The sequence below is a fragment of the Patagioenas fasciata genome, chromosome 4, assembly GCF_037038585.1.
Source record: "Patagioenas fasciata isolate bPatFas1 chromosome 4, bPatFas1.hap1, whole genome shotgun sequence".
Taxonomy (NCBI): Eukaryota; Metazoa; Chordata; class Aves; order Columbiformes; family Columbidae; genus Patagioenas; species Patagioenas fasciata.
The window spans coordinates 17,541,394-17,568,829 of NC_092523.1; the positions used below are offsets into that span (position 1 = coordinate 17,541,394).

A 27,436-nucleotide genomic window follows, 5' to 3' on the forward strand; every position below is an offset into this window, starting at 1 on the left:
GAGCACGCGCACCCCGCCCCGCCCACCGCCCTTCTCGCGAGAGCAGGAGCGGTACGCGCCGAGTTTGAAGTTTCGGGCGCTGCGGCCGTTGCTGGAGCGCGCGCGGTGGCTGGTAGGGAACGGGCCCGAGGGCGGCGTGCGAGGAGCGGCTCGGGTCTGAGGCGGGGACCTCGCATCGTTTGGAATGGCCTTGCGGATGTAGGGCCCGGTGTGGGAACGGCAGCTCTCCGCCTTCCCGCTGCTCTGCGCTACGGGAGTCCGGAGCGAGGGAGTCGTGACGGGACCGTCCCCTTTCTCTGCAGCCATGGGAGCAAAAAAGAGGCTTCTGCAAATCAAGGAGGCCTTTCAGATGGCCCAGAAACCCCACCAAAACCACGCGAAACTTGTTGTGGGTTTGAAGAGCACCTACGATCAGGTATGCTCGCCCTCGGGGCGTGCGGGCGGCTGGCGGGGCGGGGACCCGCCGGGCTGAGGGGACGGGGAGGGCGCTTGGGACCCGCTCTGCAGAGGGCAGGGGGCTCTGTGGTCCCCGAAAACCAGCGCTGAGGCCAGGATGCCTAAGAAGGGCCCTGCGACTTAAAAAACAAACACGAAAAAACCCAAACCAAACAAGCAGAAAAAAGCAAGCAAAAAAAAAAAAAAAAACAAAACAAAAACCAAGCCACACGCTAAACTGTTACACGCAGTTGCCTCCTTTGAACATGGGTGTTAAGAGCAGCCCACGGCTGTTGTTAATACTGTGGTTGGAAGGTGTTTGAATCCCCGAGATGCAGGGCTGATGCAGAACGATAATGGATGAGGGTGTGGATTGCTGTTCTGAAACCTGCTAGCAGGTAAATGGGAACTCCAGAATGGAGCCCAGCCATCCACACGTATGTCTGCTGTGGAGTTAAAGCAAAATATTCAGTGAAGAATGCATGACAGCAGGTGTATCCTAACTGCTGGCTTTATTGCTTTAAAAATTTAAATAGAAGCTGTCAATTATAAAACCCATTCAATTTATTTTCCTCTGATGCTGCTTTTGAAAGGTGAACCAGGTAGTCATCTTTTGTTGTGGTTTTTTTTTCAGTTGGAAGATAAGGGAGATTTTCACGAAAAATTCATTCATTTCCTTAAGTATGCTATGATAATCTACAGACGGGAACCAGCAGTGGAACAAGTGATCAATTTTGTGGCTAAATTTGTTACTTGTTTTTATGAAATGGAGAAAATGGATGGTAGTGAGGAGGAAGAAGAAGAAGATTTACTTCTGAATTATGTGTTTAACTTTCTGCTTGAGGTACAGTAACTCTTATAATTAAATGTTTAGTTATAACAAATGGAAACTTCATGCAGATGGGAAAACTTGCTGGCAGGCCAGATGACACCTACAAACTAGAAGTCAAAAAGTGAAAGCAGGGCAAAACTAGTGCTTTAGGAACAACAGCTTCCACCCCCCAAAAAAACCAAACAAAAACCAAACAACAACAACAACAACAACAACAAAACCCCACAAAAAACAAACAAACAAAAAACCCCCAAACACAAATAAACAAACAACAAACCACCACACCTCCAATAACCCAACAGCTGGATTTCAAAAGTTAGGCCTGTGAGAAAATATTGTTTTCTTATTTGGCTGTCCAATGTGTCATTATAGGCTTTATGATATGTGCATTGATAAGTGTGAAGCTGTGGAAATGACTTTATACTGTTTCTTTGATAAGTAAACATATTAAAAGATCTTTCATACAAGTATGGTTAGCATATGTATTCTTCCTTTCTGCTTATTGTGTTACATAGAAAAAAGATCAACAGTTCCAAGTAGCATGAAAACACAAGTAGAATGATGTTTTCTTAAACTAGTGTTTTGTCGTGTAAGTAGTTTTGATCAGGCCAAGATCACTAGTCAGCATTGCTAATATCTTTTTGGTTTTTTGTTCTAATGTTTTATGGAGGCAGAGGAGTAAGTTAGCTAGTGTATTGTAGTCTGCTTTAAAAATTAAATAGGAAAAGCTTTCGAAATACAGAAGTGCATATTTAATGTACTGCATAGAACATTAACTACTTGTGCATATTAATAGCCCTATGTTTGAAATTATAAACTGTGATTATAAGAATACTTATCTTTTATTTTCTTAAGTCTCACAATGCGAACAGCCATGCAGTTAGGTTTCGAACGTGCCAGCTTATTAATAAGATTTTGGGAAATATGCCGGAGAATGCCCAGATTGATGATGATTTATTTGATAAAATCAATGAAGCTATGCTGATTAGACTTAAAGATAAATTTTCAAATGTGAGAATTCAAGCTGTCTTGGCCCTGTCGAGACTTCAAGATCCCAAGGATGAAAACTGTCCTGTTGTTAATAGTAAGTACTATTGGTTTTCTTCATTGTTTCAGAGTATTTGTTGATTTACATTACTTTGAAGCATTTTTTTAAACATTGAGTGAACAAATCTTAAGGGATATTCTTGTAGTAATTCATAAACTGTGGAGTTCTTTGTTAGGGGAGGTTGCGGATGCAAGAGTTTTGTATGTTCAAAGAGCAAAGACAAAACTGCTTGAAGGAGAGATCCATTGGGGATTAGATGACAGGCAAATAATATTTGGTTCAGGCTATTCTGGGAACTAAATGTGGCTGAACAATGGTGAGAATAATGGTGTTTTGTGAATTGCTATGGAAATATGATACATACTTGCTCAGTTCTTAACTTCTAAGGACACTTTCGGTATTATTAATTGATTTAAATTCATACCGAAACACTTAGAGGAGTAGAAATGATAACAGAAATACTTTATTTTAGTCAAATTATGGCTGCTCCGTGAAAGGCAGACTAGTTACTGACATTGTTGACCTATGGGGTTTTTTTTGGGGTTGTTTTTAGGATGGTGTTGTTTTGGGTTTGGTGTGTGTTTGTTTGTGTGTTTTTTGTTTGTTTGGTTGGTTTTTGTGTTTTTTGTTTGTTTGGTTGGTTTTTGTGTTTTTTGTTGTTGTTGTTGTGTTTGTGTTTTGTTTTTTTCCCCCTGTTATTTTGTTAATGGATCACTTCCTTTAAGAGATGAGCACCTCTGCAACCCAGGTTTCTTGATGCTGTTTTTTGTGCTGTTTGTTTCTTTCTGTATGGTGTGATTGTTCTGCTTTTGTTGCTTCAAGGTAGAGGAACTGTAGGTTTGTACCAGCACAGCTGATATATAAATTGTGCTCTGATTACACTTTACGTACTGTCTTTTGTGAAGAGAGTTAGTTAGTTGTCTGGTTTTGTCGTTAAGGCCCTGTCTTTGAAATGATATTTTCAAAGTGTGTTTATAAGTTCCTTATTTAGAGGCACGTAGTTTTCATAGTAATTGTCTCAGAGCAAGAAGATGAATTTGAGTATTCTCTGATTAAATTCTTGTTGCTTTCAATTTTGAAGAAGGCTCAAGAATATAACAAAAAACATTACATGAGAAATTTGCAGTTTGAGTTTTGGTAGGCTTAATGGAGATTGCAGCTTTCCATTTTTAGAAGAATTTGAGGTTTCATCTCAAAGGTGATGACAATGGATAGCCAGTAAATAGAGGTCTTAAGGGCCCAACATTTGGAAGCATTCTTTGTCCAATGAATGACAAAGTGGTTAGTTGTAAGTGAGATCTAGAGTAGCAATTTTCAGAGTTACTTATTGAAGATCCTGCTTGTGATTGCAAATACTGTTTTCATAGTTGAACTGAGATCATAGCTCAGCATGTAATTGCCATAAAATCTTGGGGTTGTGACCCTGAATTGTTCCCTAAATATGGAGGGATGGGAAAGGGGTTTTAGTGACAGCTGCTGTGTGAGCTTTTGTTTTTGTTTTTTGTTTGAGCATTCGCTGCTTTTTCTCTAATTATTCAAACTCTAATGAATACATCATTATGACTATTTCAGTTTACAACACATTGCTTGAAAATGATTCAAATTCAGAAGTGAGGCGTGCAGTGCTGTCATGTATTGCTCCATCAGCAAGGACTTTGCCAAAAATTGTAGGCCGCACTATGGATGTAAAGGAAGCTGTCAGGAAGCTGGCATATGAGGTAAATTGGATCACTTAATATTAGTTTCAAAGACTGACTTAGGAAAAAGGCTCTAAAATTTTTATTATATTTCACCAGTTAAAACACTGAGAACAGTTAAATAACTTATTTTCATTTGCCAGAATTTTAAGGGGGAGTGATTTAATACACTTTTTCAAGTAAAACCCCTGAACTTGACTCCAGAATTTCCTTGATAGAAGTTACTTCTGTGATAGAACTTGTCTCTTTAGGATCAGACAGTAAAAGTATAGATTATATATACAATCTTTTGGTTTTTATCTATGCATTTGGTGATGTTTGTGAAGCAATTTTTATTCTCTGTTATTCATAATAGATAATTAAGGGATGTTGGGATCACAGCAATACTAGTGTAAAAAATTGCTTTTTTTGTGTTACAGTTTTGAGAAGTATCAACCATATGTTTATGGGTAGGGGCAAGAATGAATGCTACCATGTATATTTTTTGTGCAGGCATCTTAGACAAGATCTTAAAATGAAATGTTTAGCTTTTTCATGTAGAACAATCTTCTATTCTTTCTTAACTTGGACTAAATCTCTGTGTTAGCAGGCTTAAAAGAAAAGTACATACTTCAGTCATTTCATTGTAGGGATTAATTGCTCTTGGAGCTTTAAAGAGAGAATAGTTTTCATATCCAGGTGTTGCATTCAAGCAGAGCTGTCAAGCTTCTAAGTTGTTTGTTAACTTTATTTTATTTTACAATTTCTTCAATGCACAACAATCTGCTTGTTACTATGTTGATAAGAGGCTGGTGGTATAGGTGTTACTGGGTTTTATTGACTTATGGTTTCTGTGGATGGGTAAAACAGACAGTTGAAACCAACAGGTAATTAATTAATTCAGATGTTATTATTTGTAGAAATGTATTTTAATGTGTTAATTTTTTTGTAAGGTTTTGGCAGAAAAAGTTCCTGTGAGAGTTCTGTCAATAGCACAGAGAGTAAAACTGTTGCAACAAGGACTTAATGACAGATGTGGTAAGAGGTCATTTTCTCAACATCTTAATACAAATGTTTAAGAAGGAATGCTTCCGAATGTCTTGGGGATGATTTATGTGGAAGCTGTGATAGCAATAATAAGGAGCTCAAAGGGAGTCATGAGGTACCAGGAAATGTTTAAGCAAAAGAAATTGTGCTTGCTGCTTTGGTTTTCCAGTCCCCTCATAGCAGACAAACCAGAAAAGCATTGCACTTTCAAAAAGCTTGAAAGCCATTGAGCTCTAAAATAGGACCAAATGCTATTCAAACTTAAAAAACAACCATGTGATGAAACACAGAAGTAGTAAAATTTCATTATTTCAGTGTATTTTGAAATGTTTCTTTACTGATATTTTTGTAGCTCATAAATACATTAGTATCAGTTTGATAATTGTTTGAAAATGTTTCCTGTGTACATTCAGAGAGGAATCTTCTTAGTTGGTCAGTTTTTTATTTAACTAGTTGATTTTTTTTTTTTTAAATTAATTTTTGATTGACCCTCATTCACTTCGTTATGAAGCAGCTTCATTCTTTTTGATATCTCCTGTACTGCATCATTTTTACATAAAGAGACATTCAGAATGTACCTATAATTGTGTGTGGTGTTGTTGCCAAAAGATCAAAAAGCCACATGCATCTGACTGAGACAATTTTGGCCTGGCTACATAGAACACAGCTTTTTTTTTCCTTTTTTTTTTTTTTTTTTTTTTTTAAATTTTCCAGCAATAGCAATTATATACATGAATTCCACAAGAAAAGCTGCCAGTTTTACCAAGTGCTGCTGTGTTATCCACATACTTTGTTTGGAAAATCTGTACTATGCCCCGCTGAATTTTATTCTGACAATTTTCCTTGCTTAGTGATGTGCTGCTTGTGAACTTTGAGAAATATGGCCTATGTGGATATTCACTTAGAGAATAAGACAAAAGTACTGTGTTCATTGGTAACTGGTGCTCTTAAAAGCGTGCCATGTATGCTTCTGGTTTTTTTTGACTTATGTTTCTTTTTGGGTAGTTGAGGATCATGTTAGTATGTTCTTGACAGCAACAGAAGAGATGATCAGCTGAGTGCTTTCTTATGCTGTATAGAACTACACTTATAAAGAAGTCCTCCTTCTGTATAATAAGTTTTAATTAGCATTTTTCTCCACCTTCCTTGAATTGTTCTATAGTAGGCTAATGAAGTTCGTCAGATTTTGCTTTTGAAGTCCAGCACTAAAAAACCCATGTTCTTAATTACAATTTCTTGTCAATATACTAGTTTGCTGTTTGACCTAACTAGATGATGCTTGTCTGCTGGCTGCCTGCCCCTCAGCCCCCCAATAATATTTTGTCTTGACTGATAATTCTTTTGCCTTGGGGTGAAGGTACAGACTTCCTACATGGCCTATATTTCAGTGACATTGAGGTGTTCAGCATAAAGAACTGCCTTCTTTTACGATCCAGAGCAGATACTTTCTCTGTTGGTGTCTATCTCTTCCTTGGGATGATTCTTTATGCTAGCTGCTAAGGACTTGCTCTTTTTCCTTTGTGATTCTAGGTGTCAAGAAAATATATGCCAGTGTATGTAGCCCCACTTATACTATTGATATTTATACTCTCTGCTGGGTAGAAGATGATTATGTTCCAAATTGGCTGCATTTATATATACATCTGCTAGCATTCCATCATTTTGATCCATTTTGCAAATTCTATAACCTTGAATATGTATATCTTTATCAAATTTACTTATCTGAGTAACTCCCAAGCTAACAAGAGAGGAACCTGCTCGTTCAAGGTTGCTGGGTTGAAAATTTGGATGTTTTTCCATATTGGCTCCACAACAAGGGTTTATAATTAAACAAAACTTAGAGGACATAATCCAGATTCTGCTTAGTTCTGCTTTTCAGGATGCATTTAGCTGTCAATTCTCCACTCTCATTCTCTTTCATTCTACTACATTCTACTGGTTTATGCTTTTCTCCTTCATGAAGAGGTTTCTCATTCTTAGGACCTTAATTTAGCTCTTACAAGGCCTTTATTACAGCTATTTTTGAACTTCTAACTGTATTTAAGTACTGTCTTTATAATCGTAAGTTACATGTAAGAGGAAAGATAAAAGTTGTCAGTCTGTTTCAACTTTGTTTCCCTTAATTTAGATATTGTTTTCTAGAAGGTCCTAAGAGCATACTTGAATTGCTCCCTAGTTATTATGTTTTCACTTGTACCAGACTATTAGCCTTTTTACTTCCCTGCTTAAATTTGTATGTGTATTGGTGTACTTATTCTAGATGTTCACATACTTTTTCTTGATTAAATAGTACTCATCTATAAACTGTTTGTTCATTGTGGTAATGGGGAAGAGGGACTATAAGTGTCTTTATGTAAAATTCTTAGTCTAGCTGAATAATTGGATTAACACAAGAATTCTGTGTGGCAGTTCAGACTGAAAGTCTGGACAGTAGTATCCTGACTCCAAAAGTGACCAATTCCTAAATGCGTGAAACAGAGCACGCATGTAACAATGCTTACTCAAAATATTTTCTTGCTCTACAAGACTTCATGGTTTGTAGATTTTCTGGGTCGAGGTGCTGTCTTTAGATGTAATCGTTTTTTTAATAGACTTTTTTTAAATTATTGTTTCTTGTGGGAAAAAAGTTACCTCAAAAATGTAGTAGTGCTCCATAGGTACTTCTTGATTAACTGTTGGGTTTTGTTTTGTTTTTTTTTTTTAAGGTAGCAGTAAGTTCAATTATATAGCAACTTATTTCCAAAAAGCCTTCTAAAGAATAATACTAAGTGAAAGTATTTGAAAGTGTGATTTTTTTTTTTTTTTTTTTTTTTGGCCTTTAATGTCTTAAACCATTTAAATTCCTGTATTATTAGATTCTGTTAAGGAGGTAATGAAGAAACTGCTACAAGCCTGGTTACAATCAGCTGAAGGGAATGTTTTAGAGTTGCTTCATAGACTGGATGTGGAAAACTGCCCAGAAGTGGCCATCCAAGCACTAAATACTATATTTTCATCATCTCCACTTCATGACTTTGTTCAGAACTGTACAAACCTTGACAGCAGGTATGCAGATCAGTTTTCACTTCCAAACCAAGTATATTTTGTATTAGAATATTAAATAAAAGTTTATATCTAAGTGGGGAGCAGAATAATTATTACCTGTGATAAGAGACTGATGTGGTGTAAGCCATGATGTCTCTCTGGTGTTTGTGTCCTTAAGTGTTTTGGATATGCTTTTTGCTGCTTTAAAAGATGTGTGTTCACCAGTTGAAAATGATTGTGCCAGATAAGCAAGAAGAAAAAAGTGAAAAATGTTTTTACTTCTTGTTTACAGAACTCCCCCAAATCACATTCTTAAAATTTAAGAGGAGGTAGTAAATAAATCAACTAAACAAGCTTTTCTATGAGTAACAACTTGGTCTGATTTGGTTTATTTCCTGTACTCTCTGTAGAGTACAAGTAAAGGCAATATTCTAGCTCAACCCCACAACTGTGTTTTCCTCTCTCATTTTTTTTTAACCTGTAATACTGAAAAGCTCGTTTTCTCCCTGTCCTCTCTCAGTAATGCTTCTGTTTTTTCTTATGCATTTCTAGTCCTCTTCGGCTTCCCTCTGTTCTTTCTGCTGAGCTAGAGGCACCACAATTTGGGCTGGTTCAGTTATCCACAAACTGTTTCAAGAATCAACCAGAACGGAATGATTTGGCTTGTGTTTTAGCCTTCTTTTGGAGCTGTTTTACTCATATTAACAGAGCTTGGCAGAAGCTGCCATTGTAGAGGCTTTCCTTGTGTTAAGGTTTGGTGGAATTTGACCGAATTCCCAAGCTATGAAGAAGATGGCATGATGAATGTTTAAGATCCATGAAGCAAAAATGAAGCAGGGAAGGAAACAAGAAATTAGAAGTTGTAGAAAATTGCTATAGGGGGCAAAAAGGTGTGAGAAGAAACAGCTCGAATTAATTGAGGCAAAATTATTATTAACGGTTGTAGGAGTCCAGTCTCAGATGATAAATTTAACAGACAAATTGTCACAGATTAAAAAGTGATAAAAAAATCTTATTCTGTTTTTTTGGGGGGAAATGTGTAGTGTCGTTATATGAAGTCTTGCATTCTAGTAGTAACTTATGACAGATGTTTTGAAATCAATAGATGCTACATGCATTGCACTCCAAAGCTATAGATGTGAGCCTGTCTGACTTTAAAAAGCATCAGTAACAATTAAATAACCTTCTTATAGCCTCTGGAAATGTGCCAATATCTTAAGAGGTTCAAAGGAAAAAAAAATATATAGTTGTGGACTTGGCAGTCTCTTTGATCCTGCACAAAATTAGGCTTCTGTTTTGAAGGAGTGGGCTGAGAATTTTTTTAAGAAGTAGATCTGTTTGACAAATTACATTTTGAGAAGTGAGTGCAATTATTCACCTTGTAAGGAGGTTGATTTATGGAAAATATTAGGCTTGTTCTTGTATGTTTCTGAGCACAGTTTGAGCGGTGCAATATCAGTGTGATAAATGCTTAAGTTTTTGAAGTCTATGATTTCTGTTTGTTAAATTTACTTTTAAATAAAGACTTGTCAGATTAATGGGAAGCCATCAAAGGATCAGCTTTAATCTGCATGTTGCTTAGAGTATACTCTTTTCTTTCTTTTTTTTCTGTGTGTGACCTAAAAAGACCCCAAAATTGTTATTGATAGTTTACAAGTAAAATGGGATTCAAGGGAGTGAAAAGTACCACTGGCAGTGGTACTCTGTCTTTTCTGTTTTCAAGTAGAAAGAATTCACGACTTAATGTTACGCTTCTGAAAACAAAGATTATATGCCATGCCTAGCATGGAAAAGACTATGATTAGAGAAAGGAGTGGGAGTGCTGTGATTTGTAAACTGAGGATGAGCTTACAGATACGCTGAGAAGCAGCTCTATTACTTATTGCATTTGACATACTATAATTGCTATTTGAATATTGTGTGAATGTCCTATGTTAAGAATGGAAGAAAATTCATAAACAGAACCTGAAAAATAATTTCATGCAGTTGTTGCACTTTCGGTGATTCAGTTTTCCAAACTTGTACAGGGAAACAGTGTTTCATGGAGTTAAAGTACTTGGGTGGCTGCTTCTAGGAGGTCTGAAGGACTGAGCAGAATCTTTCTGCAAACCAGTATGAACAGCTCTGATTTAAAATACGGAAAAGCGCAATGTAGTGAGAGACTCAAGGAGCTTCATGTCCTCATTTAAAAGAGCGGAAGTTATTTTTGTCAGTCTCTAAGTATTTCTGTGGGGAATACATTTTCATTTTAGGAAATAATATATTTTTGTGCATTTGTTGTCTTTAACCCTGTTTTATTTCTCTCTCTGTAATTTTTTTTTTTTTTTTTTTGTTTAGAAAACTGATTCCACTGGAAGACTTAACACCTGAGAACGTGTTATATTGGAGGTGTCTTTGTGAATATCTAAAATCGAAAGGGGAAGAAGGTGAAGATTTACTGGAACAGATATTGCCAGAACCAGCTATATATGCAGATTATTTATTAAGGTATACTGCATTTAAAAATAAATATCTTACCACTAAAATAGATTACTTTTTTGTAAAATAGAGAATATTTGTTTTATTCAGTTATTCAGTTTTCCTCCAAAGCCAAAGTTGTGCTTGAACAATGATTTTAATTTTTTAAAAAGCTTTAAAGATTTTTGAGAGGATTTACTTCTTTTAAACAAAAACTGTAAAAATCAGATTTGTAACTTGAAAATAATTTTTGGGATGTCCTTTCTCATTAATTACAAGTGAGATGGACCGCTAGATCATTAACATATAATTATTTTTCATTTAAAGTAATAGAATAATTGTTTTGTAATATGCAGCTATCCTTTGTCCATCTGTTATTATGTAGATTGCTGTGTGTTTGCAAAGAGCTTGCACAAAGAGGTTTTTAGAGCTTGCAGAGGCCAATACTTTTTTCATGGTTGTAATTTGTGAAAATAAAGTAAAATGTGGCTGCTGTCCCCAAGATAAGTGTGTTTTAAACTGAAAGTTCCCTTCTCTTTCCCCTGCTTAGGCAGGCACACTTCCCAAAAACTTATGTTTGAAGGCCGTGACAGATCTGCTAAGGGAGAACATTTAACTGGGGAGAAAAATGAATGTTTTGTTACTTTTTTTTTTTTTTTTTCACCAAGTGAAGAAAGGTGTTTTGTTTTTTTGTCTCAGTAGGATACTTTAATCTTAATCTAAAATTTGAACAAAATTTATGTTTGTGAGCATGGGGAATGGCGAGAAATATTAACTGAAGTGTTCTACTTGCAAAGTGTAGAGTGAAGCTTCCTGAAATGAATAGAAATCAGATCTCCTGAAAAATGCATTGTTTTGATAGATGTTTCCAATTAAAAATACGTGTGTTCTTCTCTCACCTCGGTGGTTGGAGTATATTAGTAGTACTTACAGAAATCATTGCTGCTTTTCAATATGGAATATGCTAACATGTTTCATAAACTTAATAATTGAGGCATCTGTGCTTCCTTTATTTTTAAATGTGGATCCAGTCTGATGGATATAAATTTCTTCATTCATAATTTAACAGTCCATAAAACATTACTTTTCCACAATTTTATTTTTTTTCTCCATCTGATCTTACTCAAAATGCCTTCAATTATCTCCCCCTTCAGGAAGAGGCTGAGTAAGATTAGTTAGATTTGCTCATACTTATTTGTAATATTAACTGTTAGACTATTCATTGGTGAGCTGTACCACCAGTTGTTTCAGGTAAGATTTGCCATTGTACAATCCATGTCTTTATTTGCACTGTGAGAGTATCAGTTAGGAGGAGCAAGAAACTGCAAGTTATCGATACTTAAGAAAAAAATGCAGGGTTCATATTTCACTATTGTCCGGTGCAGGTAACATTATTGCTAGCCAGAATAAGAAAGAGTGGCCTCCATTGTTGTAATTTCAGATGTTCTCAAATAGTATCTACATCCAAAGACTTTATCCTAAACTTGAAGAAGTTTTAAAAATTTGCTAAACTGAATGAGCTGTTGCTGAAAAGTATCGGCAAATCTGTGGTTAAAATAAGCATCTTTTTCATAGCTCGTATCAGTATTTGAATTTTATATATAATGTTATATTCAAGAGTGAATTTTGTACACAATGTGTTTCAATCTAGACTTGCTGAATGTGTGTGCACACATTGATGGAAAAAATTTTGGTAAAAGAACAATGACTTAAAATAAACAAACAGGACAAACTGACTACAGTTTGTCGCTGAATGTATCTGACAACAGATTGTTGTTCTTCCGTGATGGTGTACTTGATCAGATAAAGAATTTAAAATTCACTGCACACTTCAATGATTTTGTTGTATTTTGTCTTGTAGGCAATCTAACACTTCTGAACATGTACAAGAATACATGGTACCTAAATATGCAGAAAAATACTAGTTGTGTATGTGAAAAATGGTACATGTATACATTTATTCCTAAGATGCTGTCTTTTTGGGGGGGTATAGAACTGAAATACATGTACAAGCATAACTTGTAATTTTCTGTTTCTTACTGTTTTGCATTCTCAAAGAAGGCATTTTTTTAATGAAGTGCGTTATTTTTAAACTATACGTTGTTTGGTATAAATAACTTTCTGGAACTATTAATCTATGACAGTGAGAACATAAACGTTATTTTTTAAGGTTTGTAAATAAGATAACCACTTTTTAATGCAGGATAGGAAAGTGGTGGGTTTTGGGTATGTTTTTTGTTTGGGATGTGTGTGTGGTTTTTTTTATCTTTCCAACTATGATTCTGAATGTAATTATATCTGTTCTATTTGTATTTAGTTACCTCCAAAATATGCCAGTTCTTAGTCAAGAACAAAGGGAAGACTTTACTTGTTTTGAAAACCTGATGACAAAAGAATTTATAGGGCAGCAACTGATTCTTATAATTGACTGCATGGATACCACAGAAGAGGGAGGAAGGTAAACTTAAATATAAAATCTGTGTTATGAAGTTTATGGCATTCTTGCCTGTGGACAGGCATAGAATCTGTGTTGAGAAAATAACATGATCAAACAGGTAAAATGCAGTTGGAAAAATGGCACAGTCTCTCTAATAGAATTGATCCCCAAAGTTTCCCAAATATTGTCTGCTTACTTTTATAAAAAAACATGCGGATAGAATATTGTTTGGGGAGAACTAATTCAGTTATTTTCATAATGTATTTTTGAGATTATGAAGGTACAAGACTGTTCATTTGGAACACAGTAAATAAAAAATAAAAGGAGATAAATGAGTTACTTCTCAGCACATGACTTGTAGTAAATAGCCTGGATGTTTGTTCTGTTTTTAAGCTCAGTCTGCTAAGGCCTAAAAGGTTACAGATGTTTTAGCTGCTGGACTGAACTGGACTGTGTCAACTGAGTCATTCCTACAATTTGAACAGCCTTTTGATGTGAAGTAATAAGAGTGAATAAATCTGGAAGTTCATACATCACAGGCATTTTATGAAAAAATGCAGTTATCATAGTACAAACACAGCAGTAACTTCAAACTCTCAGTGGAATGCACTGTATGGATGCCAGACTGGCAGGATAGTTTAACTCGTAATTTTTTTAGTTGCTAGTCAGATAATTTCTATGAAAGCATTCTACAGTATTGATAATCTGTTTTCTGCTGGTATCACCTTTCATTGGACAGTAGTGACACCTGATTGAAAAATGTAGCATTTTCTAATCAAGGTAAAATCTAATCTAATCAGGTAAAATCAGGAAAAAGCAAACATTGCTAAATAAGAGAATATATTCAGCAGTAAATATGATTGTAGAGAAAGTTTCTTTTATAATGTATTATAAAGTCTTCATCACACTAAATGAAAAATACTAACTCTCATGTCTTCCATTTTCTTGAATAAGCAAATAGAATGTGTGGCTTTTTTCTCTTTAATGCAGAAGGCATCTGTTAGTTACTTTACAAAAGATACTCATTCTACCCACAACTTCAACAGCCCTTATATCTCTGCTTGCGGAAAAATTACTCGGTATAATTAAAGATGATGACAGAAGGATTCAAATTGTAAGTAATTCTAAAGGCTCATTGTTTTCTAGGCTCTGCCTTCCCCAATATATCAAACAGCCTTTACGAAGCATTGTAACAGAAATATCAGCAGTGATATGCTTTTCCAAACTAAAAATATTTTGTTTTCCCCCTCTTTTTTTTTTTCCTTTTAACAAACCTGTGTTTTATGGTTGTCTAAAGATCTTTATCTTAAGAGATTTGACTGGTGTTGTAAATGTAATCTTCCAATTAGGAAAGTGTTGCACTTCGAAAATCTGTTTAAAAATCCTTTGTCCTGTTAGATCCAAACAGTTTTGCCTAGAGTGTTCAAAATGAGGATAATGTGCATTTCCAGGTTTCAGAATTTTATTCCTTCCTTTTATCTGAGATAAGTACTAAAAAGCCTTATAAGAAAAGTATTCTATATAGTAGAGTTTTTTTATACACAACATAATTATTTAAATTTAACTCTTGAAAAACAGACCCTAGGTTTTGCTCAAATACTTTTAAATGAACCCTGGACTCAAGGACAGAGACCACTTTTGGAAAACCTCAGTCCAGTGGGTAAAGCTAGGACATGGGTTTGTTACATGATTGCAATGAAAGAACTCTGGTTAGTGTAGTACAATAGTAACACTAAATGTGTGCATTTCTATTATTCTAGTGAAATACACTGATTCAATATGTTCGATGGATTTGGTGCAGCTTAAGAGGAAGTTAAACTGAGATGATCTGAAACAAGATAAATCAAGACTATCCTGTCTCATTCAGTCTAGTTTTCCTTGTGTTCCATCTCATTTTTTGTTAACATAATGGGTCTAACTTTAAAGAAAACCACCAACCAATGGAAAAACCCTCAGCCTAGTTTTCTTCTAGTTCTATACATGTATTTGGGTTGAAATTAAATTACTTATGTGGTTTCTTATACTACATATTGTGGTTTTCAGACCTTTGAAATGATGATGTTACTAGTTGTATTTTGATTGAAGTAGTAACAGATTAAAAACTTTGCTCTTGTTACCAGTAATTCTTTTTAAAGGCTGTGTTCAGATCTAGAGGACATGGTGCCTGCGAACTGTTGGCACAGAAACTGCCAAACACTTACTCATGGATAGATGGTTTTCTGTTTTCTTGCTTACCTAGCTAAATGGTAGAAAATACTAGACTTCCATGGTGAGACTCTGTGTTGTCAAATTGAGGATTTATTTGGAGTGATTTAGCTGTTAAGGGAAACTGAACAGATGTTCAATACTTTTTCAGAAGGATGGCATTTTAAATTGGGTAAATTTAAATGCTTAGTATCTGACATTTGAGCTGAAATTAATGGCACTAATATACTGCTTGTAACAACAGATTGCAGAAATTATATCAGAAGTTCGTGAGCCAATGATTACAGTCAACCAGCCTGTTGATGCTGCTGAAATAAGAAAGCGGGAGCTTAAGGTAATTAGATTTTAGAAAAATATATTTTAAGCATATCCATCTAGTAATAGTTTTATATAGTAGTGTATTATTGGCTAGTGTCAATAGTGTGGTGTTGGCTGACACCACAAGGGTTATGGTATTATATTAATTTTCTTTGTATTTCAGTTGGCTGAAATAAAAGTGAAACTTAACGAAGCAAAAGAAGCTTTGGAACAATGCGTTGCTCTGCAGGATTTTAATAGAGCATCAGTTTTAAAAGAGCAAATAACAGAGTTGGAACACACAAAAAATGACCTGATAAAAGCAGCAGAGGAACCTGAAATTAAAGAAACGCGTGTGGAGAAGGTATCTTCCCTTCCTGTATTCCCAAGTGCTGGCTATGTTTTAATGTTTTCTCATAATTTAAAATAAAGTTTGGCCTTGTGTCATCTAAATTTTTAAAACTGAAAATGAACAATAATACCATTAGTGTTCTCCTTCTGCATGTATGGGAGCTGATGCTGCTCTCTAGCAAAAAAAAATTGCAGTTAAACTCCTCATGTCCTTAGTGACTAAAGAATTACGAAAAGGTCTAGTTTTTACTCCTTTTTCTCTTAACTAACTGAAAGCGTGAACCCAACTCTCTTCATCGTAGTTTATAGACAGATTTTGATTAATATTCTTGCACAGCAAATGTGTAGTGGACAGGAAATGTTTATGTGGGTAGGGGAAAATCATGATTAATGTCACCATTCTCCTCATCACAGCTACTATTTGTATTAATAACACTTTTCTTTTTTCCCTCACTCACTTGAAGAATGATCCTGAAACACTGTTGAATTGTCTGATAATGTGTTATGAGCTTCTGAAGATAATGTCCCTTTCTAAAGGAATTGGTCCAACCATTAATGAACTCACTGAATCTCTGGTATGTATGAATAAATACTTTTTACATTATAATAAAAATGGATCCATCACAGCTGGCCATAAGGTGCTGGCAGGATTGTTTGTAGTGATTTCAGTGACTTTGCTGTATCTGTAGTGCTGTGTCTGGTGCTTTTAAGCCTCCCCAGAACCCAGTGTCTTTGAGGTGCAATCCAGATATGTTCTTCTGAGCTTCTGTGCCAGAACTGGTTGTAGCAGAGAGATACTAAAATAAAACAGGAATATGGTAAATATTTGATTAATGTATGACAGTGTTGGACAGTTCTGAGTTATACTGTGCCAAGCGTAGTGCTTAGGCATTTGCTCACTGCCCTTGCTGGTACTTTAATTACTTGGATTTTCTATCAGCTGAAGTGATGAGATCTCTAATACAAAACTTTTAAGGCGTGTTTTGTTGTGTGTTCTTTTTTTTTTTGTTCCCCCTCCCCACTAATCAAAAGATTTTCATCTAGGAAAGACTGGAACTCTTATACATGTTTCTTTCATCCCTCCCATGTACCAAAAAGGATGTTTGGGAGGATTCCCTTCACCTCCTCTGTTCTTTTTTTTTTAATCACCTTTGAAGAGCAAAACATTTCTGTAGTAAAAAAAAATGAAGTAGTGGCATTATAGGCCTCTTACAGCCTACCAGATATACTTTCTAGTTTTCGTAGTGAAGAGTATAGATTTTAAGACAAACATTTCTAAATCTAACAGACTTTTAGCTGTTACTGAGTGTGCAAGCAAAATGGAAAATACCTGAATACTCTGCACAATTCTTATCCCATTTGTCTAGAAAGTTTATCTTTGAATTGGAAGTGATCAAGAGAAAGGCAGTAAGGAAAAGTATCGAATGGCTTCTGTATGAAGAACGACTAAACAGGCTACCTCTTCGTACCCTGGAGGAGAGACGACTTAGGGGTAGGGTCTGAAAGAGAGCAGAAGGCATGACACACGAGTGTAATGAAGAAAGTGTATAAGGACCAATCACCCTTTAAAGCTACCAACTAGCAAGCTCAAAGCAAATGAAATGAGTTGATTCTTCACATAATATGTAATCTGTGGAATTCCTTGTCACAGGATGAGTGGGCGGTGAACATTTGCATAAATTTGAAGAAAAACTAAGCAAGTTCAAGAAAAATAAATATTATAGAATGATTAGGTACATAGGAACAGCCTCCCAGCTGCAAATTGTTGGGACCTTGGCAAGAATTCTTGAGAAGTATCTACTTAGTTTGTTTATGGAATACTTTATAGGAATTTGCTTTTGATCTTTTTTGATAAGGAGACAATGGGCTAAATGACCCAACTCAGTATGGGCATTCTTATAATTCAACCTGCAAAGGAAATTGCAACACCAGTTTAGATTAGCTTAAATTTAGTGGTACCACATCTGATTTCTTTCAGATATATAGAAGTAATCTTAGAAATTCTAATTAGTGTGATGTGTCCCCCAGAAACATTTCCTTTTTCATTAGGTCTTTCTTTAATTTTCACATTTGTTGTTTATTCCATTTTTCTTTCTCCATGATCCTGCTTTTGTATCCTGCTGGATTTTCACATACTACAAGATTTGGAATATCTTACTTGTTTAAACCTGAACTCTTTAGTAAATGCAAAAATATAAAATGACGCCATTGTAGCATTCACCCTATATCTAGTCTGGTATTTTGTGTGGATTTTTACCTTTGTCTTTTTAAACTAGTCTACATACATGAAAGTAGCATCTGCATTTTGCAACTCGGAATTAAGTATTGTTTCTCTGCAAGAATACAGGATTGGAAAGTCACATCCAACTAAATTATTTTTAGTTTCAGAGGAAGCACATTTTAGTATTCAGTTTTTTATTTTCAATTAATGTTCTTCAACTATAAAGTCTAATATTATTGTTTCCAGATACTTCCTGGCATAACTACTGTCCATCCAGCTGTGAGAAATATGGCAGTTCTGTGTCTGGGTTGCTGTGCCCTTCAGAGCAAAGAGTTTGCCCAAAAACATCTTGCATTGCTGTTACAGGTAAAATATCTGATGGGAAATGGAATGATTGTCTGTGTGACTTAGTAAATAAAACTAGTTTTGTATCTATAACAAGCTATTCTACATAGTTACCTTATTTGAGAACCAGTGATTCCTGATTTCTTAAAAGTCTAGATCTGGAGAGTGTGGTTTTATGTAGATTTTTCTGATGTCTAATAATATTCAAACTTATACTGTATCTTAGTAGTAGTGTACCTTTCCTTTGTAAGGTCACCTATTGTCTTGAAAGTTTGTGGAAGTTCTTTGTCTGTAAGGTCTCACTTTCTCTTCCGAATCTGGGTGAAATCAGTCATGTATTTATGTTATTACAACATAGAAAAGTAGGATTCTGTAAATTTGTCTTCCTTGGGAAAGCAAACTAGAAATGTGACTGATTGTTTTATCCTCAACAACTCTTCCTTAATCCATACAAAATTAAAAATTTGGCAATTAAATCCGACACCCCGGATCACAGGTAAGTACGTAAAAGAAATGTAAAAACAATCTTCAACAAACAATAGCATGGCCAAACATCTATGGATATGAAACATAATACACACATTTCCCACGTTTATGGTAAATGTTCTGATGCTGAGGTAATTATATAAAGGATGGCACTATTATTAACTTTTCAGACCCTGGCTTTGAGAGAAGTGTAGGTGGCCATCAGGCGTTATTAAGAATGCGTTCTTATACACACTCCAGAACTGACAGCAGGTGTTGAGATGAAATGCTCAGCTCAGACAAGATGGTAGAGCTGTCATCACCATAGCAGGAGAACGCTGGGTTCCTCAACAGTTGCCAATTCTTTTGCTTTTAATTTGCCCTTGAGGGTGTCTCATTAAAAGTCAGTTTGTTTAGAGTGGATTTCAGTTGTTTTGGCAACTTAAATTTGAGACTTAGTAGTTAATTTCTGGTCTACTAAACTCATATTCTTTGTGTAGGTTGCCATCAAAATCAGGGTGTTGGGCTAAGCAGATATAGGATCTCTAGGCTAACCCACAATGTATGTTTTTATTTGAATGTTAATTTGAACTATCATACATGTAGTAACCTATACAACTTTGACATTTATTACTATCTTGCTCCCTGCTGTCTTTTTACATACTGTTTATTTTAATTAAGCTGTACAGTATTTCAGAGCAGGGATTGCCTTATGTATTTTTTCTGTAGTTCCTAATGCTATGGAGCTTCTATAGACAAATAGATTTTCTGTTTGTCCAATGTCTGTTTAGAAGTTGAACAACTGAAGTACATCTCACATGCATACTCACTCTGAGTGAAATTCAATTGATTTTATGTAATGGAAATTGCATAGATTACTTAATAAATTATTTCCCAGACTGTTATTATAAATTCAGGTTTAAACTCATATCGCATCTTCTGAAAGTCTGAAATTCATCCCAAGCATTATAAAAAGTTTCTCAAACTAATTAATCTTATTAAAGCAAAAAATATTATGTTCAATGTTAATAATGGTGGTCTACTGTAAGATAACTTATATATTTTCCTTATTAAACCTAGATTTTGCAAATAGATAATATAAAGGTAAAGCTCAGTGCTTTAAAGGCAATCTTTGATCAACTAATGCTGTTCGGGATTGAGCCATTTAAAGGCAGAAGAGGCAATGATTCTCAAAGTGAAGATGCACACATTAGAACTGAAAATTGTGAGGAAGATAGTGAAGAAATAGAAGAGGAAGAAGATACAGCTACGATTCACAACCTCCTGCAGCTTCTTTCTGGTTTCTTAGACAGTGAGGTAAGAAAATCATTAAAACTTGCCTCCATTTTTTTTTGGTGTTTTTTTTTTTTTTTTTAATGAGTTTTGCAGAAGGTTTACCATCCCATTAGGTTGCACGTGAATACTACATGATGTGTAATTGAAGTTAATGGTCTAATGTTAAAATAGTTGTCTATGAAAACGACCACAACTTTGTCGCTGATAAAGACTGTTACTCTTGAGCTACCTTTGAGTTCTGTGTAGGTGCGAATAGGTGAATGTAAGGAACTGACTGGCAAAATAGGACATAGACTACTACTGTAAATTGTTAGTGAAAATTGCTGTGGTTGGTGTGTTGTATATATGATCAGTTCTTTCTTCAGTTTTCAGAACTGAGGACAGAAGCTGCAGAAGGTGTAGCCAAACTGATGTTCTTTGGGAGACTGATTAGTGCCAAGCTCCTTTCTCATCTCGTTTTGTTGTGGTATAATCCTGTGACCGAAGATGATACTCGGCTTAGACATTGTCTAGGAGTTTTCTTCCCTTTATTTGCTTATGCAAACAGGTATGACCTTTGTGAATTATTATGTGAAAATATACATTGGTTTAGCAGCTTTAGGAACCTTTTTCGATCTTGCAGAAGTAGAAACTGCACAAATGCAAATTAGACCTAAAGATCTAGTTCAGCCTCCTCTGCCTATTACTTTTGAGTGCACATAATCTCAACCTGTGACTGTTCTGAAGACTTTCCATTATTTCCCTCTTAGCTCTGTGGCCTTCCACTTTTTTCTTTCCTAAGTCTATAACTGAGACTGTTCTTCAAGATACTGAATAAGAGATTAATTTTAAAAGATGTGCTTTACTTTTTCATGCTGTTGAGCACTACAGGCAGACTTTGGAGTGTCACTAAAATGTAGCTTGCAAGAATGCTTCAAAAGAAAATAATTAGTGCCCAACAGATATCAAAGCAGCAAGCTGGTTGATAGTGGTTTAGGGTTGGTTGGTTTGTTTGTTTTTAACCAAAGAATACTCCAATCTAAATTTACAGCAGATTCAAAATCTCCTCTTTATTGTGGTAGTGGACAAAGGAGGTAGAGAGCTTATGTAAGGTGATAAGAGCTTAAATAGTAACTCCCATCTCCTTTCACTTGCTCAAAGAAAAAAATGTTTAACCTGCTTTTGAGTTGCTGCTAGAGGTTTTAGCTGGCCTCAACTGGCTGAGTTTTCATCTGCTTTTTTAATGGCTAAGATTTAATTTAGGTGTAGTATATATTACTTTATCTATTTCCCAAAACAAATTGAATAAAATTTTTTATGGCTTAGAAATTGCTGCACTAAGAGGAGTAGTTCAAAAGGGAGTTGGTGTGGAGAGGAAAAAAACACAAACAAATGTATTTTTGCTGTTGTCAGAAAAAAAAAAGAGAAATATATTCAGTCTTTCCAGAATGGGGTTTTCCTGCTTAAATTCTTTTGAAAATAAGTAACAGAAAAAATAATTTCATATGATTCCAGTATCTCTTGTATTGAGTAATGAAATTAAGCTTTTAACATTGATAATCTTTTACCTGTTAATGTCTACTTCTGACCATGTGAATTTTTTCTTCTTTTTTTTTTTTTTGAGTCCTGGTGATGGCAAAAATCTGAAAAATCAGTGATCACTGCAGAAAAAAAATCCTAAATCTTAGTGTGGCTCATTGATCTCTGGTTAGGAAACTTCATTAATTTTCTGTCTCAAAACATTATCTGCATTATGGATGACAAATGGTTCATTTTAAGATGAATCATGGAGTGTCTTTGGTTACCAGTACTGTATTTGCAAAAGAGAATTATTAATTACCATGTATAATTCAGAACTGTCTTTGCAAAGTTGCCATTCAGAAAAGGGAAGCTCAGGATATGAATGAGATTTGGTTGAAGTTCATACCTAATTTTGGTACTGATTTCTCACTGAATTTTGAAGTTCAATTTGTTTTCTGGATGCTGCTCTGTTAACCTCTCCACCTTATCACAGATATAACTAAGAGGCTTAGTTTTTGAAATTAAATATTTGAACTATGTGAAGAAAAAATATTGATACTGACTTCTATAAATAGTCTACGGTGTCAACAGTGGCACATTGTGCTAATAACCAGGGCAGGATCCTGTAACCAGTGAAAAATTCTTATTCATGGAATGTTTTCTGAAGAGTAATAAACTCTCTGGCAGCCTAAGAGGAGAAAATTCTGCCTTGTGCCTATGTCCTACTAGACTTTTTTTTTTTTTCATTTTACAGGAAATAATTGAATGATATTTCAGTTGTGCTTGACCCAATCTAAAGCCTTAAAGCTGCTGAAAGAGAGAGTCCTTGCTTCCATTCTTTCTTACCCTCAGTGCTCAAAAGGTTTTTTTTGGTCAGCTGATTTGGCTCAATAATCCAGCAGCAATCATTCTGCTTATTTTGAAATGATTCACTTTCTTAGCTCTCTCCTGTAGTTAAGTTCAAATAGGAGGTTAACAAGTATCAGAAACAAAAAAGGCTTAGCTTCACCAACTAGTAGTACCTTGTACTTTTTGACATCTTACCTTTTAAATTGTTTTGACCTGTCTTGTGGAACTACATTTTTAGACAACTTGATGTAGAACTGAGCGCAATGAGATTTTTAGGCTTGTTTGGCAGGAGTTAACTCTTCTGAGAAAAGAAACTACAAGTATTTATTCCAGAAATATTGCTAACCACTGCATTTTTTTTTGCCAGGCTTCCTTACTTTCTTACAGAATGAAAAGTATCCCCAAGGAAAAATGCTAGCAGGAAGGAGGAATGAGCAGAAGACAGATTAATCTAAATAGAAGCTTTAGAGAAATGTATTTCTGTCCCTTAAGAGAGAATATGTCTATACATTTCAGTTAAGTTTTCAGGAGTAAGGCTGAACTTTCAAACTGTTCAGAAGAAGGAAGTGTTACCTGAAACTTACTTGAAATGCCATGTGCTAAATCTTAAAAGAAATCGGTTTTGTGAAGCAGTTTTAGTGTCTTGATCCTGCTGACTGTCTCCACCAAGGCTGGCTGCTCCCACTTTGACTTATGTATTATAGTGGGTCTGTGAACCTCCATCATAGAAGAGAAAATGTAGGGGTGAATTAAGGTTTAATTGTGTGTCATTATGCTACTAATGTTTGACTCAATTGAAACAGGTTTAACCAGGAATGCTTTGAAGCAGCTTATCTTCCAACTCTGCAAACACTCTTAAATGCTCCTGTAACTTCACCCTTGTCTGAAATAGATATCAGTAACGTTTCTGAACTGTTAGTGGACCTGACCAGACCAAGCGGACTGAAACCTCATTCTAAAAAGTCTCAGGACTACCAGGTACAGTGTGTTAAACTGGAGGGAAAGCAATATTTGTGTCTAGAGATTAAGAACTGACCTCCTTCACTTACTGATAGCTGTCTGGGCCTTTCTGAGAGTCCTAGTGTCAGAAGCTGGATTGAATGAGTGACTCTTAAGGTAAAGAAATCCCCCTCGCCTCTCCCTCTTACAATTAAGAAATGCTAGTAGGATCTTGCACTGTGGCTGGTAGTCTATATTGGGAAAAATATTTATAAAAATCAGTTGGTGCATGTACTCAAAATACTGCATTTTAGGAAAATGTTTGCTCTGTAAAATTAATCATTAGCTGCTTAAATCAAAATGATCTCATTGCTGTCTTTCGTAAATCATTCCCAGTGAAATTTCTGATATCTAGTTTCTTTCCTTTACAGGACTTAACAGTGCATGATAGTTTAGCAGTGAAAATTTGCAGTGAAATCTTGAAGGACCCAACTGCACCAGGTGTTCGTATTTATGCAAAAGCTTTAAATTCACTAGAACTCAGTAGTTCTTCCACAGAGAATCTTCTGGTTCTGCTCAATGAAATTCTAGAGGTAGTACATAAATAATGTTTCTTTTTTTCACCGCTCGCAATCTAATATTCTGATATGCTTAAAAATGAAGTGTGTTTGTTTTACTATGACAATGTGTCTGGAATTTATCTTTGAACCAGTCTTTGAAAATTAATTTTTAATAAGTCATTTACAAAAATCTGAGCTTATATCACTGTATAACTTACATATTTCAGCTACCATACATAGTAAAACCAGTGTGAAACGGTGTGCCCAACTGGGCACATTTCAGTACAGTAAGTTCTTTTGATAACTGTTATGCAGTTAATTTTTTTAAACATTAAACCAAAATTCAATATTAACTCTTTTACAGTTTGGGATGGATCATCTTTAGTTAATTATTAACAGCCAAAATCTTATGCCTAAACTTATGACATAACTCTAAGATCATTAGTTAACATGCAAAGGGTACTTGGTTTAGGATGAAGCAGGAAGGGGTTACAAGACTGATGTGTAAGTTTTTACATCGATGCTTTTATTAATATAGAAAAAAAGAGGCAAAATTTGGGAGTATGACAAAGGACAATGGTATATAGAAATGTTGAAAAGAATGCTGATCCACTGGGGGCATATCATCCAAAGGGAGCTATGTGCAAGGACTCAGCTGGAAAGGTCCAATTGCTTTAATGTTTTTTAGGTTTCCTTTAAAAAAAATATAGGGATTTTTGGGGTTTCAGTGCCTGCTGTTGACAGAGAAAGTGTTTCTCCTTTCAACTTGACTTATCATCTTCATATCACACATTGTATCCTTCATACAGTAAATTCAACTAATCCTATTAGTGAGTAAATTTAATGGATAAAAGAAATAGTTGTTAAGTAGCGTTTCACATTAAACGTCTCTTCTCCAGAAAGTGAAAGATAAACTGTGTCAAAGAGCTATTGAGAAAATCAAGATGAACTTGACCAAAGATCCTAATGTGGGCAAAGACCACTCTGACAGGACTGCGGAAACAGGACTGTCTGCGAGGTCCCAGGAAACTGACATCACAGTATCTGAAAATACAATTCACAATGAAGAAGGTAATTCAAGAGAGGTGTAGTTCAGTCATAGGTTTACAACTGACTCACTTATTTAGATATGTATGAAAATGTTTTGGTTTTATTGCTATTTAAGAGCTTGAAGTGGAGGTACTGATACTTAGATAATCAACTTTTAGTTTATCTTATGATTTCGGAATGTGTTATTATTCTCTTTACTAGGAAGTAATAAAGATGCTTTTCATACGCCAGTTAAAGAAGTTAAAAGTAAAGCAACTGCAAAATTGAAATCCACAAGAACCAAAGCTGGCAAAGGTATGCACTGGCTTTTTCTGGCTACAGTACTAGTTGTTTTAAATAAAATAATTGCATATTAAATTTTGGTGAACATATATAGAAACCATTCCGCCTTCATATTTCATTATAGTTTTTAAGGTTTTTTTGTTAAAATAGTCTGTTTTGTGGACATTTTTATGCTGTTTGGCTCTCCCAGAAACAGAGATTTTAAAAAGGAAAAAAAAGTTCAGCTACAGGATTTCAAGATAATTTGGCCACAGCCATTTACAGTAAGGTACAGGTGTTTATGGCAGAAGCGGTACATCGTGGGTCTTCTCTTGGTGGTTTGGTTTTGTCACCACATTCTGTGGTGACTGCGTATTCACAGGTTTCAATGCAATATCAAACACTGAAGATGCAAAACTACTTTAGGAAAAGAAAAGGTGTCATGATATGAAAAGACTTTTGCTTATACTTAGGACAACAGAAGGCAGCAGCTGACGGGAGGTCTGTGCGCAGGAGAAAAACAAGCACAACTGTAAAATCCAGTAGCGAGAGGTAAATCCTTTCTTCTCCACCATCGAAGCCGTGATGTCTGCTCTAGCAAGGAAACTGAATTCAAATGGTTTTCTTTCACAAAACCTGCATCCTTAATATCCTCTGTTCCTAATACATAGATAAATATTTAAGCAAATAACTGGTACTTTTGAAACAATAGGATGTTTGACAGCTTCACATTTTATTGTCATTGTCTAAGAGCCTGTAATTATTTTTTTAACATACCTTTTGTGCACAGAGTTAATGTACATTCTAGCTGACCAAAATTTACATGTTTAGCTTACATTATTACTCTTCTTGCAGGCGTGTTTTCTGCTTTTTCAATAACTGATCTGTGGAGAAATCACATTTTTTATTTTTTATGCAGTTGATAAGCTTCTAGAAATGACTGATAAGTGGATATACACAAGGCATTTCTTCCCTTATGATCTTGTAGGATAAAACCACTAAAATGACATTTTTGTAATTTTCAGCTGTGCTCGCTTTTTGTCAAGCAAGTAATGCACAGACTTTAGGGTACCAGGGTCGATAGTTCCTGTTTCCCTTTGGATTGGTTTACTTTGATACCACCTCACCTTTTGGAGGTTTTGCTTATTTTGTAGCCACTAACACTTGGTTATCTTTACTGATATTGTGATATCAGCTGGGAAACACTAATATGTCCTTAAGAAAAAAGTTTATGATTAGTAAGAAGTACTTTTGCTCTTTAAAATCATCTTTCAAGTTTGTTAATATATATATATATATATATATATATAAATCTTCGGTTTGCTTAGTCTTTTTGGTCTTACTTTAAAATATTGTACATTTCAGTGGTGATGAAGTTCCAGAATCAGTCCCAATGTCAAGTTCAAGGCCTTCAAGACGAGCAAAAACAGTGGCACTTGAGAAAACGAGAATGAATCTTTCAAGACTTTTGAGTAGGGAATCAGAATCAGAATCAGATCAATGAGGACAAAAGAAGAGAAAGTGTCCCTTGCTAATGCTGGTAGTTAACATCAAACCTGAAAAATAAGATTTGTTGTTAGCCACATTTAACTCTTGATATTATGATCATTTATAATTGTAGATTTTTTTTTTCTAGGAACTTTTACTTTTTTTTTTTTAGATGCTTTTGATGATTTTCCCAGTACAAAGTCCATCATTCATGTAATAAAAACATACAAAAATGTTACCTGAACAAAACTTTGTGGGTGTGTTGTGGTTTTTTTTTTTTTTCCTTTATGGAGGAGAATGAAAATGGTACTGATTTTACAAACCTAAGCCTGGAAGTCTGCTACTGATCCTGACCTTGTTATATAAAATCAGTAATGTGCTTTTAGAAAAGCATAAAAATATTTGTGGTACAAAATAAGATCCAATAAGGAAAGGAATATTTAGGTACAGAAGGGCAAAAGTACTTTATAAGGTCTGTGTGCTGTATTTTTTTAAAGTGGTACACAACTCTGATTATTTTGTACCTCAGAAGTTCACCAACTTTTTTCTAAAGATGTATCTAGGAAGAGTCATGACTTTTACAGAGACAATAGAAGATGAACTTTAAACTGCACACAGTAGTCACTGATGGCTGAGTGGATTCATTCTGGAAA

At 35.1% G+C, this 27,436-nt stretch overlaps 1 protein-coding gene across 1 annotated transcript; it reads left to right on the forward strand.

The window, feature by feature from the left end:
- Positions 1-40: 40 nt before the first annotated feature.
- NCAPG (non-SMC condensin I complex subunit G) lies at positions 41-27,032 on the forward strand. The gene is made up of 21 exons (XM_065837468.2): positions 41-415; positions 1,070-1,279; positions 2,123-2,351; positions 3,888-4,033; positions 4,945-5,029; positions 7,894-8,083; positions 10,400-10,549; positions 12,837-12,977; positions 13,947-14,070; positions 15,406-15,495; positions 15,643-15,822; positions 16,274-16,384; positions 18,277-18,396; positions 19,921-20,157; positions 20,502-20,683; positions 23,289-23,463; positions 23,856-24,017; positions 24,884-25,055; positions 25,236-25,328; positions 25,769-25,847; positions 26,661-27,032. Exons 1-21 carry the CDS (start codon positions 305-307, stop codon positions 26,797-26,799), a joined length of 3,126 nt encoding a protein of 1,041 aa, XP_065693540.1. The 5' UTR covers positions 41-304; the 3' UTR covers positions 26,800-27,032.
- The last annotated feature ends 404 nt before the right edge of the window (positions 27,033-27,436 follow it).